The sequence below is a fragment of the Pteropus medius genome, unplaced genomic scaffold, assembly GCF_902729225.1.
Source record: "Pteropus medius unplaced genomic scaffold, Ma_sr-lr_union100, whole genome shotgun sequence".
In the NCBI taxonomy this organism is placed as follows: domain Eukaryota; kingdom Metazoa; phylum Chordata; class Mammalia; order Chiroptera; family Pteropodidae; genus Pteropus; species Pteropus medius.
Genome location: NW_024342474.1, coordinates 11599236 through 11612570, shown reverse-complemented (window position 1 = coordinate 11612570; position 13335 = coordinate 11599236). Strand labels below are relative to the sequence as shown.

Below are 13335 nucleotides of genomic sequence, written 5' to 3'. Positions count from 1 at the left end.
TGAAGCTAAGAGAAGAGAATATTGACTTAAGTTGCAGTGAGATAGAGATTTAAGTAATCTCCTTATGAGTACAGAATTTCCTGAGCTGAAGGAAGGTGCTCAGTGAGTCTGTCATAGCGAATTGATTCTCATCTGTCGAAGCTAATGTCTACATGGCAGAGGGGCAGAGTCCAAGTTTGTTGGGTCCTTGTGGGCCTGTGGATGGATGAGATGAGTGGCAATCTTTGGTTTGCCTGACCACAGGCAACGATGACTTCCCAATGAGGCCACACGTGGGTTTTCCTTAGGCAGAACCTTCTAAAGATTTTTTTCTTATAAACGAGCCCTGCCGTCTATCTCCTTTAGTTGGCTGTCTTATTTCTCTCTGCCAAGAGAATAGGCTCTGTTTATTTTCCTTTCCCAGTGTCAGAACATTCCTTACATAGGTTATTTTTAGGTACAAAGAAAAGCTAATTAAATTATAGTATATAAAAGACAATATATGCAACCAACTAGTTAAAAGTTAGTAAAATTGTGTTTTATTTTTAATTATATAAGATTTTTGAAGCATTTAAAGAATATGAAATAATGTATGTGAAAGCATCTAGCACTGCACTAGGCACATACGCTTTGTTCTACGTTGCATAGACTTTTGCAACCTAGAAAAGTTTGTTTTTCGAAATGCTCAGCAAATAATTTCATTACAGTTCTCTACAAATCTATAAAATCTATAAATATTGGGGGAACATGGGTTAGGAAAGCAGTATGGCTTAGAAAATATGTATATTTTTTTCTACTCTACATATGTTAGATAAATCCATTATAAATTAAAAAAAAGATTATCTGATGTTTGCTGATGATAGAATCAATTAAAACATTTCAAGTGTAGTTAACTGTCATTTATATGAATTAAAAAAAATTTTCTAGTAAGTTACATTATGCATAATAATCAAACATATTTTAAAATGAATTCACAAGGAACAGAGATCTCCCATTAAATTTGTCCTAAATACTTACAGTTCTTTAAGGTTGGAGAGTGTCCTGATTGCAGTGGGGAATTCATCAAGATTATTATAATTTAAATCTCTGAAAGTAAGTACATAATATTTTTAGTTTTTCATTTAAAAATCTGTATACACTACATTTACAAGGAAAGTTAACATGTTATTTCAATGGACTAGTATCATTGGTGAAAATTCTCTTTTCTTCTCTTTCTGGAGAAAGATTTGTTTAGCTTGCTGAACACCATCATTCCACAAATATCTGCACTAAAATGGTCATTAGACTGATCATGATGAATTTCAAAAAGGCTTGATTGCACAGGAGCATGTAAAAAAAGGGAGGGAACATGCAGTAGTATTAATGTCCAAGTAGGAGGGACACGTGACCAGATATTGGTGGCTTGCTAATACAGCTCTTTACCTGAACCTAGTGCACTAAGCTGCCAACTTACATGTTCCTCTGTGGGCTCCTGAATCACATGCCCTTTCTTGTTCCCTCCTGCACCCTCTTTTTCTTCTGCATTTATAGTCTCGCCTCAGAGGGCATCTTGGAGAGCTGCTTTGTCCTTCACTCCTGTAGAGCACCTGTATCCCTCAGAGCCTGAGGTCCAGGATAACAACCTGCTTCTGAAGAGGTTTATATGGCAAAGGATACTCTCAGAAAGGACAGAACATTAGGTCTAGAATTTTCTCAGGGTCACAAATAAGGATTCAGAAGTATGGTGTTTTGCTTGGTCTGTGAGGCAAAGCCCTCATGCACAGAGATGGAATAGCTAAACAACCTCAAATCAGTAATTTCTCTATTTGTTATGACACAAATGGCTTTTCAATTCCATTACTCATGAGAGCTTTATAGATTTACTCCACCTTATATCTACATCTTCATATGAAAAAGTAATTGCCTCCTGGTCTCTGGGAATGGCAGATTTCCCAGATGACGCAGAAGAATCTTTTGGTCAGGCAATCAGATGTGGTTAGATCTTCCTCTGTGGAGAAGGATTGCTATTTAATTTTAAGAGAGAGATAATTTGACTGAGTCAAACGTGAATCAAGATTCCTACTTGTCTGGAACAAACCATCCGTAAGCTATATTGCAGGCAGGAAACTCCTGTCTTTTGTGCACATAAATTTTTTTCCTGTTTGTAAATCTCTCCAGATGATCTGTTTTGATTAAACAAGATTGAGCCCTTATAAATTACTTGAATTTTTAGCGAGGGAAAGGAAGAGGTTGGGAGTAACCAATTTACTGATCCTCTGTAGCTCTGGGCAAGGTGAGGGGAGGGGGGACGATAAGACTCATAAGAATTTGTCCTGAAATGTTACTCTGTGGTGTTTATATTTGATCCTGGGTCCTCATCTCAAAAAAGGAGCGGGGGAGGGTGGTAAGAAAGGCTGTTTATGGAAATACCCATCAAAGCCTGTCCTGTTTTTGTTCCTGTTGAGTTGAAAAGGACTGGAAGGTGCTTTCCATTGCTAAGATCCCTAATCCAGCTCTGTGCAGATAAGGCAGAAGTTCTAATTTTTCATAGCAGCTGATAGGAACTACTTGCCTATGCCATTAAGTTGACATCAAAGTCCTGCCTGGACAAAATCATCTTTGGCATCTCCTCAGAACAGATGATCCCTCCCTTCTAACAGGAAACAGAGTGACTTAAGTAACCCTGGAAAGAGGGCTGTTAGTGTTGGTTGTCCTCAAGGAGACCACCAACAATAGATGGTCCTGCAGGAAATTAGTGGACCCAGATCTGGTTAGAAGCTAAATAGACCATGTATACATTGCTAAGCTCTGTATGTAAATGAATAATGGGCTCCAAGGCCACAGGAGAGGTGGTCTTTGGTCATCTCCTTCTGTAGTCCCAATAGAGCCAGCATTGTAGAGTCAGTGGCCCTGTGTGGTTTATTGCACTTGAATATTAAGAAAAATGAGGATTGGGTTAGGGGCACAGCTGGAACCACCTTCTTCTTGAAGCACACTCAGAACCCTCACTTCCTGTCACCCCACCCTCAGTATGTGTCTCCCCTCGACAGGGCAATGAAGAGCTGCTCCTTGCCTGGGAAAAGGCTTGGCTTGGGTGTGGCCCATAAGAACCTTCTTGCAGTGGCTTTGGGAGACATTCTAGGATACTGCCAGCTGGCTGGGCTCTATTTTTATTATAAGTAACAACTCAGAACTGAACTTTTGACCTATTCTTTGGAAGTAGACTATAGAGGTAAACATGGATTTCAGAGGCAAACTAGAGAAGGAAGCAAATCCCAGTTATGCTCTTGACTAGCTATATGTACTGTTGGTAAAATAACAACTTCACTAAACCTTATAGTGGGAGAGTAATGGCTTCTCTCATAGGATGGTTGCAGGAATAATTGGAACAAAGTATGCTAAATGCTCAGTGCAATATTTGACTATAGATATACTCAATACATGGTAGCCACCATTACTTTTTAATCTTTAGAATTGCTTTAAGAATGAACCCTAGCTGTTTCCTAATGAGATGCCTGTTCATCTCAGTTTGGAGCCTCCGGCATTTGCTTGGTCTATATTCTCTCATTCAGTGGGGAAGACTGAACTTATGAATAGTGAGCCCGAGTGACAATATAGAATTGATCCTTGACAGGGAATACACATTCCTAAGTATTCACTGCTCAGTGGAAAGCATCTCATTTACCTTATAATGATTCTAACTAATTTATCACTCTTGTTAGATTAAAATAAAATCTCTGTTTTATTGTTTAGCTTTGTGAGGTGTGTGTTTGTATGTAAGATAAAGCCATTGTAAATATTTGTTTAAAGCTCAGGCAATTAACCAAATCAAACAGCAAGCTTGACTTTAAGGCTATTTTGATTCCTTCAGAATACTCATGAAAACATTGAAAAAAGGGAAATAAATAAAAGGTCAACTCACAAAGTCTCTAAGCTGTGGAGACCATCAAAGCATTTCTTTCCCAGGGAGTGGATTCTATTGTTATGGAGATGCCTGCAGAAGAACATTACGGACACGGTCTTGAAGGCACACTGCACTTAGAAATTTAGGCACAGCATTTTGATTGCTTAAATCCAAAGAAAATAATACTAAAGAATGCACTGATTATATATAAGATTAAACATAAGAAAGGCTTTAATGCTACATGCCCCACTCACTCTTACTGACAGGTGATTCTATATCATAGAATTTAATAGGCAGTCACAGTTTGAGCTTTTGGGTTTGAGATATCAGGGAATGTATCATAATATGAGCAACACGATTGATAAAGTAAATCCAGGTTGTTCTGTGTGGTTGTTTGACATATTTTCCAACATGGGTTATTCAGCATGGCTTTGGAATGTAGAGTGATAAGCAGAGACCCTGATCATCATTAATACAAATGGAAGATGGAGGAAGGGACCTAGGTTTACTAAACACTTTTATATTAAAGCTGATGGCTTATAATGGCTATAGTCCCATGGTGGCACCATAGGTTAACAGAAAACTACAATTTCAACAGAAGAAAACGGTGATCAGATTTTTTGGCTGCCCAAGGGTATTAGTTATCTTGACACAGTATTAATGTGTATAATTATCACCTTTGGCTTCATGATAAGTCAGTTAGGTCAAAGCCAGTGAGAGCAGCTGTGTGCACAACTGAAAACTGGACCCAGTCCCAAAGGGATTTTGGAAACTGGGCTTAAGGAAGACAGAGTAAAACAGAATAGCTGGATATCTGTAAATCCATTCTCTCTAGTGGAAGAAAAATTAAATCACCTACCCAGCTTTTCTGGTGGGTCTGTAGCATCATCTTTGTATGTGAAATGCAGTATAGAAATTTGTTAATATCACCAAAGGTTTCTTATTCTTTCAGACTAAGGTTACTATTCTTATAAATATATTTTGGTTTCATGTGAGATCTATGTGACATTTATAGTGAATCTTCTTCATGTAACACATAGGGTTGAAGGGAACCTAAAAAATTGGATAAGATGCTGGCTGGCTCTCAAAGTAGGACGTAGGACAGTGCGAGAGATAGACATTTAATCAAGTAAAGTGGAATGCTTGAAGTTAGCAGTGGACCTGTAGGTGGGCATGCAGCAAAAGGACAAATAGTGTAGAAAAGGCCTTGCTCAAAGTGACTACATAAATTGACCCTACAGCCTGGCAAGCAGTTGCCATTTTCCTATATCAGCATTGATTGACCATTTTATTACACGCACGAGACATATTGTTACACTCCTAAAGAAGACTGATTATTTTTCAAACTATTACTTGAGAATCATTCTAATTTACTGAAAACCTAGACCCAGTAGGGAAAAAAGCCATACACATGCACAGCTCATTGTTGGGTTCGTTCTTGCTTCTCTTTCCTTGGTAGGGGTTCAAGAAGCATTTATTAATATAAGGTCGTATTTCATTTTGACCTGAATTATACATTATTATCAGAATGAAGCATTTTTATTACTTTCAGCCACTGTACTTATTGTACAGTGTGGTGATTACTTCTGTAACATGTAACGGGGTTCCCTAAGGAAGAGGTCAGATTTTATTATCTTTGAATGCCTAGCAGTGCTTGGCACTTACCAGGTGTTTGAAAAATGCTGTTTCATTTGTTTATACAATTAGAACACTTAAGAGTCATTTTAGGGAAGAGTTAAGGGCGTTTTCTCACCCTTCAAATGTCCCAATGCAAGGTTTGAAGGTCCAGCACTTTAAAGCCAAGGTCTTACAGTGAATTTAGAAACTGTTAAAAGGGAGAGAGAAAATAATCAATAGAACTTACAGAACTACCAAGCTGGAGAGGTTTCCAAAAGCATAGTCTGGTATGTGGTGTATTTTGTTCAGGGCCAAGGTCATGGCCTGCAGTGCTGGTAAACTTCTAAAAGCCTGGACTGGGATTTCTGTCAAAGCGTTGTCATCCAGCCACAGGTGCCTCAGGGAATGCAGGCCACTGAAACAGCTTGGGGGGACATAGCTGATGTGGTTGGCATCCAGACGCCTGGGGGAAGAAAGCAAGCAAGAATGAAAAAGAGGCAAAGCCCTGGCAGAAGGTGGGCCCTGAAAGAAAACCTTCAATATGCTGATTAACAAGAGTGAAACAGGGCCTGGGGCCTTCACAGTCCCTGATGTCTGGAGCATTTTGCTCTCCTGGTAGACTCTCTTTCTTATGTGAGTAGAACCATTGCTTCTTAGGTAGAACCTTGGCTGTAAAATTCTAGGTTGTGGGTAACATGCTGTCGTGCATGGAAGTGGCCTTCCCTGAGGTATAAATTTTCCGTGCGAGGATCTTTTAGCTTTGCTTTCTTATCCTTTCCCTTCCCTCCCATTCTAAGCCAGATACATGCCTTTGAGCTCCCTGGACTGTTTTGAACACACTAATCTACTAGTTTGTTCATTAAGGCTCTGGCAAATGATTATTTCAGTGTTTGAAAGAGACTGAGAAATATTTAAAGCCTGGTAGAGATACACCTCAGAGAGAGGAAAGGGGACCCTCTCTCTTTTTCTTAGTGCTGAAAAGCCTAAAAACTGCAGGCTTTCTGGCTTATCCTAACCATTTGCAATGGGCAGGTGTTTGTTTTTATTGACATTTTAAATAAATAATAAAATTAACAGTGTTTCCACCTTTTGCTTCTTTTTTCCACACACAGTTTTTTTTTTTTTTAATGGGGACTGTAGTTCTGGTTAATGAGCTGCTGCAGTTTCAGAGCCAGCAGAGGGAGTGCAAGACATTTATTTCTCCCTTATCCAAAACAAACAGTGGCTATAATTACAATGCCTTAACTTTTCTCATTGAAATGACCAAACAGAAGCAAATTAAAATTTCCTGTAAGGTGCATGAACAGTAGAATCACCATCGCTCTGCTATGCTTCCAACAGCCCTCACTCATTTTTTCCAATCTGTTCTTAAGGCTTGCGCGTTTGTTTGCATTTTCCAAAGCTAGGATTAAAAAAAGAAGAAGAGTTGCATTTTAAGCAGTCCATGTATTAGGAAGGATTAGATAATCATGAGTGGATTTTGAAAAATATTTTAGGAAGCATTTAAGACTAAACAGATGTAGGAAGCACACCAGGATCATGAAATAATCCCCTGCACACCAAATTTAAACAACTTAGAATTCTCTGTGGTAGTGAGCTAATCTCTATGGAAAGCCGCTTCCTCACTTTTGGTCACAAATGTCCCTTCATTTGTTGTCTGGCTCCTACTTTTTACTGACTGAATGGGAACAAGTGATGCCTTTAAGGCCGTAGGCCAAGTTTTGATAATAACAGAGATAAGATCACTTGGAACAAATTAAGAGTTCGGTGGCAGAGCCCACTCACAATTAAATTTCCAGTACAGCAACTATCATTGTCAGCAGCAGAAGCAGCTTCCAAACATATCAAGGTTCTGTCAACAAATGGAGCTGGAATTGTTTAGGAAAACTCAACACTGTCTTTTTCCCTTTCTCCGGCAACAACATGCTCAGCCCACGTTCAAATAAGGTGTAATTTCATCAGGGGATGAGGTGGTGATAGTTTTTGTTTGACTAGAGGTAAAGCACATATGTAAACTCTCCTTAATGATTGTACTTATGAAAGAATGAAGACTTTAGTTCAATATGAACTTCCGTGTTTTAGTTGATTATTGCCAGTTGCTTATGCATTGAAACTCCAAGTGGCTTCTAAGAGTCCTGGAAATGACTACCCTTAAAGTTCAGAGCAAACATTGCGATACATTTACAGAAAAGGCTCTCTCAGCACTAAGTCATGGGATTGTTTTCTTTGATATTGAAGTTACTATAAAAGTTTCTGCTGGATCTGGAAGTGACCCTGGAATCAGTTTCCAATGTTGATAAGTCCACTTCTCTGGATCGATGTCTTTTATGAATCACTTTTTTCCCCCCCAGATAAAAGGGTATAATCAGGCCTCTTCACTGTAATCTTAGAGTAATTTCCCACTTGAAATAAATGAGTAAGACAACGCAATGCTTCACAGTCCTAATACTCCAAGTACTAATACTCCCAGGCCCAATACTCAAGTATCCTGAGTGCAGGACTAAAATGTTTCTCTGCCTGAACAGTTTCTTCATACAAGAATCTCCCCACAAATGATACCCCTTCTAAATGCAGTGTTTTGAAGTCCATGTCCATCTGGCCTCAGTGGTCCAAACCTAATCCAGAGAGTGATATACTGTTCACGCTCAGAGGCATTATCTGATATAATCTTAACAGAAGATCTCCAGGTTAAACCGGAGTATGGAATTAATTATCCAGACACTTATACATACAGGTGGTTCTTACAGAGCAAGGTTAAGATCGAGGACAAAGCAGCTGGCAGGGCACAAGTTGTGCCTATTCAGTGAGTAAACAAAGAGCTCATATTATATCAACCTGGTCTCTTTCGGGCAGCTGGATATTTTCTATTCATATGCTTGGAAAATGCAATATTTAAGCAGTGGGATATAAGGAAAACATCACTATACAGAATATGCAAGCATATATAAAAATGTGGTTCTATAATATTATCAGGAGCAATAAAAATAACATTATATATCTCTACTTTTTAAAGGTTTCTTTGTTATTTCTATTTCATACAAGTCACAAAGGTTTTTTTTGTGTGTGTGCATGAGTGTGTATGTGTGTGAGTTTGTGCTCACACACATACACACTCAGAATCTGTGAATTAGTGCAGAGATTTGGGATGAGAAAACTTGGGTTCAAGTCAGTATAGTAGCATGTGTGACCATAGCCAAGTTAATAGACCTCAGCTTTTACATCTGTAAAATAGGGATGACACCTCTCTATCTTTTAGGGTTGTTTTATGATTAAAGGAAATAATACAATGAAGCTTTGTAAACTATTAAACACCTGAAAGATTTTAAATTATTATTACTTGAAGCTGCTTAATGGTTTGTGTTTTTATCTTTTGACCATCAAAACCATTCAGAAACAGAGATAAACTCAAATTTTGCCTTAGTCAAAAGTTAGTTAAAATGAATTTTAGTCTGTTAGTGAATTTTAGTTCTGAGAAATGCAGTCTACTTCTTTCAACCCTTCATAACGGAAATGATTAAGAGGTGTCTGCAATTAGACTTAAGAGAAGTCCCCCTTATTTTTCAGCTTTTAGTATCATCATTATATGTGTGTATCTCAATATTACAAAGGGCAAAATGTTTTGTTCCTGCTGCATTACTGAACATACCATCTTTTATCTAAAGGCTAGAGGTGGAGTCAAGGAAGCTATGGCAACTCAGTGTTCCATCCTGGGCAACTGGGCAGATGGAGACCATGTAAGAGCAAGGATGAATGTTACCCAGTATTGTGTAAACTAAAAATAAAACAGAGCCGAATGTTCACTGTGAATGCAGTTTTGTAATATCAATGTGTCTTATGTGATGAAGAGCTAGAAGATAATAGTCAAAAAAGTCAATCTTTCATGTCAGGCAATTGCCAAAAAGAAGCACATTTTTTTACTTTGTGAAGTTTTTTCCATAATATTTTCAGGTATAAAAGGTTAATTGTATAAGTTTTCTTTTTTAAAAGAAATATTTTATCAATCTGCTCCACATCTCTGAAAGGAATTTTTGATTTATAAATAGCTTTATTGTAGGGATTAGAGAATCTATGAAAGCATTCTTGCTGTTGTTCCAGAAAATAGTTCTTTACATATATCTTTTATATGATACCTTGCCAATGTATCACACAAATTTATATCTTTGTTTGAGAATGTCTTTGATGAGTCATTAACTACAAGGAAGAAAGCGTTAATCAAAAGATAAGCCGTTGATCTTGGCTAATTCCATATCTGAGATGACTGTAATAATGTCAATTATTAACATGGATAACTTGAGAAAAAAAAGCCAAAGGTGTGAAGAATGTTGCAGCTGCAGGTATAATAACTTATGAGGGTTCTTTCAATAAAAAGAATAATAAAGCATTGCATTTTCATGACTGATTGCTATTTTATATTTGGATGAGCATTTTTCTTCATAAGTTTTACGGAAATGACCAACTTTTTTGTACATTTGTACATTTTGTAAGATCTATTTGAACAATTCCTCATCAAAAGACCACAGTGATTAAGTTCACTTAAAAAATCTTAAGAGATAAAAGCCTTTTTAATTATTATCTTACTTTTGCTATGAAATGAAATCATATAGTTCCAAGCTTATGTATAATAAAATTTGACAAGGTTTCTTAAGTTTTTGTTATGGTGAAATTTTACTGATTGGAAATTAGATTGCATTGGAACCAATGGATCGTTAGAGTTGAATTTGTTAGGAGATCATTATAATAATATTATTAGGATAGAATTTTATCTATATGAACTCTTGTCGATTGAATTCATGTTGATTTGTATGAGTTCTTCATAATAATGTCACTTTTGTTGTTAGTAGTTTTTTTTAATATTTATGGAATAAATACATGTGAAATTGTAATGAAATTTCCCACCCTTTATCCTAGGAAGATATTAAGCATGTGAAAAAATATGTATATATAAACATCATGATTATATAATTGGGAATTTCTGCTTTTATTTTTCTAGTCTACATCTTATTTATTGGTAAACTTAATATAAACCAGGAAGAAAAATTATTGCCTTAGACTTAGACCTCTGAAAAAGTAAAGAAGTTTTTTTCCATTTCTCCAGCTTCAGGAGAAAGTCTGCAGGTTCATCAAAGTGCAGTAATTTTGAGGGTAGTCTGCTGGCTTAACTAGCAGCCAGATGAAGTGTCAACAGAATCGAACCTCTGTCTCTCTGGCATCAGTGAGGAGCATAAGACTTCAGTGAGAAATATATTTTAAAGTCAATTTACATTAAGTTGCTTCATTTCTCAGAGGTCACCACTGATGTGAATTTTCTAACAGGAAGATGATCTACAGCCAAAGTAACTTGAGCATTCACTTCAGTTTCATTTTGCTCCATAGAAAACAAAGACTTTCTTTTCGTTAAGGGCACCATTAGTCTCCCAGGTACCACCATGTTTTGAAATCTGGGGGTTATTTTTGAATCTTCCATTGCCTTCCAGCCAATCATTCACCAAGTTCTCTCCATTTATCTTCATCTCCGAGACTCTCCATTTCCACTGTCTAGTTCAGTCTCTTATCTCTTCACACCTGCATTACTGCAACAGCCTCTGAGCTGGTCCTTTTGCCTTTGATCTCTTATCTCTTCAATTAATCCTGTAGGCTGCTGCCAGATTAATCTCCCTAAAATTGTGCTCTAGGTCATTGCCCTGTTAGGGATCCACGACTCTTCCACATTACCATTCCTTCCAAACCCAAACTTGCCATTCTTATATTCAAAGCTCTCCAGCCTCCTTATATAGCCAGTTTCCTCTTATTTCTCTGTCCCAGTAAAGTCCTTCCCATAATACTTCTAGTCATTGTATTCATGAGCATCCCCTACCTCCTGCCTATCCAAATCTCATCAGCCTTCTAAGACTTAATATTATGGTTCTTCCCTGAACCCTACCTACTCTTGAAGTGGGAAGTGCTCAGCTAAGACAATGGGAAAGCTAATTCTTGTAGACAGATCAACTCCAAACTCTTTGAAGGAAGCACTAGGGTCCAACTCTCAGCTCAGAAAGGGCAAGTAGGAAAAGCCAGGGTACAGAGACAAGAGTTTGGAGGCTGTGAATGCAAGCTTCAGTCAAACTGAGGGAGATTAGCTGACCCTGGGCAGCAGTTTAGAACATCACTTAGATGTTCAATAAGAACGCTGAGTGCTTTCTTTGCCCAGGTAATATACTTAGTGCTGCAGATCAAGCAGTAAATCAGGCAAACACGGTTCCGACTTTTATGGACGATGTTTTCAACAAGGTAGTCAGATAATCAAATCACTACAATGCAGTGGTAGGTGAAGGGAAATGCATGGTAGGAGAACTTAACCCAAATTTCATTTTTCTTTGAGATCCAGATCCGGATTTCAAGCTGTCTATGTGACATCTCTACTCAAACACATGTGTTCGAGACCAACACATTTCCCCCCACCCTAACCCTTCCCAAATGTAGTCTTCTACAATGTTTCTTATCTTAGCAATGGGCTTCATTAAGCATATGGTTATATAAACTAGACACTTAGGAATCATTCTCGATACTCTTCTTCCTTTATTCTTTATAACTAACTCATTACCAAATACTGGTAATTTCATCACAATATTTCTCAAACCTATCTCCTGTTTTACATCTCCACTGCCCTTGTCCTGACAAAGTTCTCCTTTCTCTCCTAGACAATTTCAATAACCCAGATCTGATCATGCCCTTTCCTGCCTAAAATCCTCCAGTGGATTCCCATTGCTTTTACAATAAATACTAAAATTCTCGACATGTTTCAAATGTGTTTCAAGAGATCTGGACCCCACCTGTCTCTCTAGGCTCTTTTTACACCTCTCGCCACCTCATTCTTCCTTCTTCAACCACATCTTCCATCTGTTTCTCGATGTACCAGCTTTCTACATTCCCCTTCACTCCCAAACCCCAACCCCACTACAAGGTTTTGCACATGAAGTTCCCTCTGTGTGGAATGCTTGTCTCTCTCGTCTTTGCAATAGGAACACGATACCCTTTTCTCATCTATAGTTTCCTCATCAGGAAAGTGGAGATAAGTTTTACCTCACAGATTATGAAGGATCAGATGACCAAATGCAAAGGGAAACACTAAAAAAGGACGATTGACCCACATTGTAATAAATATTGTTGCTTTTTCTTCTTCAATGTATTTATTTCTGTCCTGCAGCATTACAAGTTTCCTTTCTTTTTGTAAACCTTCACAAGCATATGTCTAAAGGGGCATGTGTTTCTGTCAAACTCCTTTTCCTGGCATTAGTGCCTTCTGTTGTGTGTCCGTTCTCTGCCAGGGTTCTCTGAGGGAGGCAAGATAGCGTGGTGGAAAAATGGGCAGATTTTGAAGCCAGAAAGACCAGAGTTCTTATGTCAGACTCACATTTAGCATGATTCCATTACAAAGCCATATGACCATGAGGTCAGTTAACCTCTCTAAGCTTTTTGCTGCCTCATCACTAAGGAAGGAGTAATCTCAGCTCCTACCTCGTGAGGTTGCTGCAGGACTGAAGTGGGACGATGCGGTAAAAGTGCTTAATAAATACTGGTGGTTGCCGCTTTTATAACCATGGGTGTTTAATCAGTTCCACATTCTGCCTTTGTTCTTGCAACGTTCTACTGCTTCTTGATTTACCTTTTTACAGTTCATGACAGTCCTCTAAAAAGGGGAAAAGCTTTGCCCCATTCACAATATGCCTTCCCATGGCTGTCATCCCTTTAGCTTCTCCAAAGAATTTAACCTACTTTCCAAAGTAACTTTAATTTCATATCACAAGGCTAAAAATGTTTATTTTACTTCTCATTCCACAACTTCCATATTCTCTTTTAGATATTTGTCTATCTGATAT

General features: G+C 37.9%; 1 protein-coding gene across 1 annotated transcript in view; it reads right to left on the bottom strand.

The window, feature by feature from the left end:
* The window catches only part of LGR5 (leucine rich repeat containing G protein-coupled receptor 5), a 113724-nt gene that overhangs the window by 21239 nt on the left and 79150 nt on the right, over positions 1–13335 (bottom strand). Inside the window, exons 5-7 of the mRNA XM_039866019.1 lie at positions 5727–5942; positions 3881–3952; positions 997–1065 (exon numbers count right to left, since the gene is read on the bottom strand). Coding sequence (XP_039721953.1) covers positions 997–1065; positions 3881–3952; positions 5727–5942 — 357 coding nt within the window. The remainder of the gene's footprint in view (positions 1–996; positions 1066–3880; positions 3953–5726; positions 5943–13335) is intronic.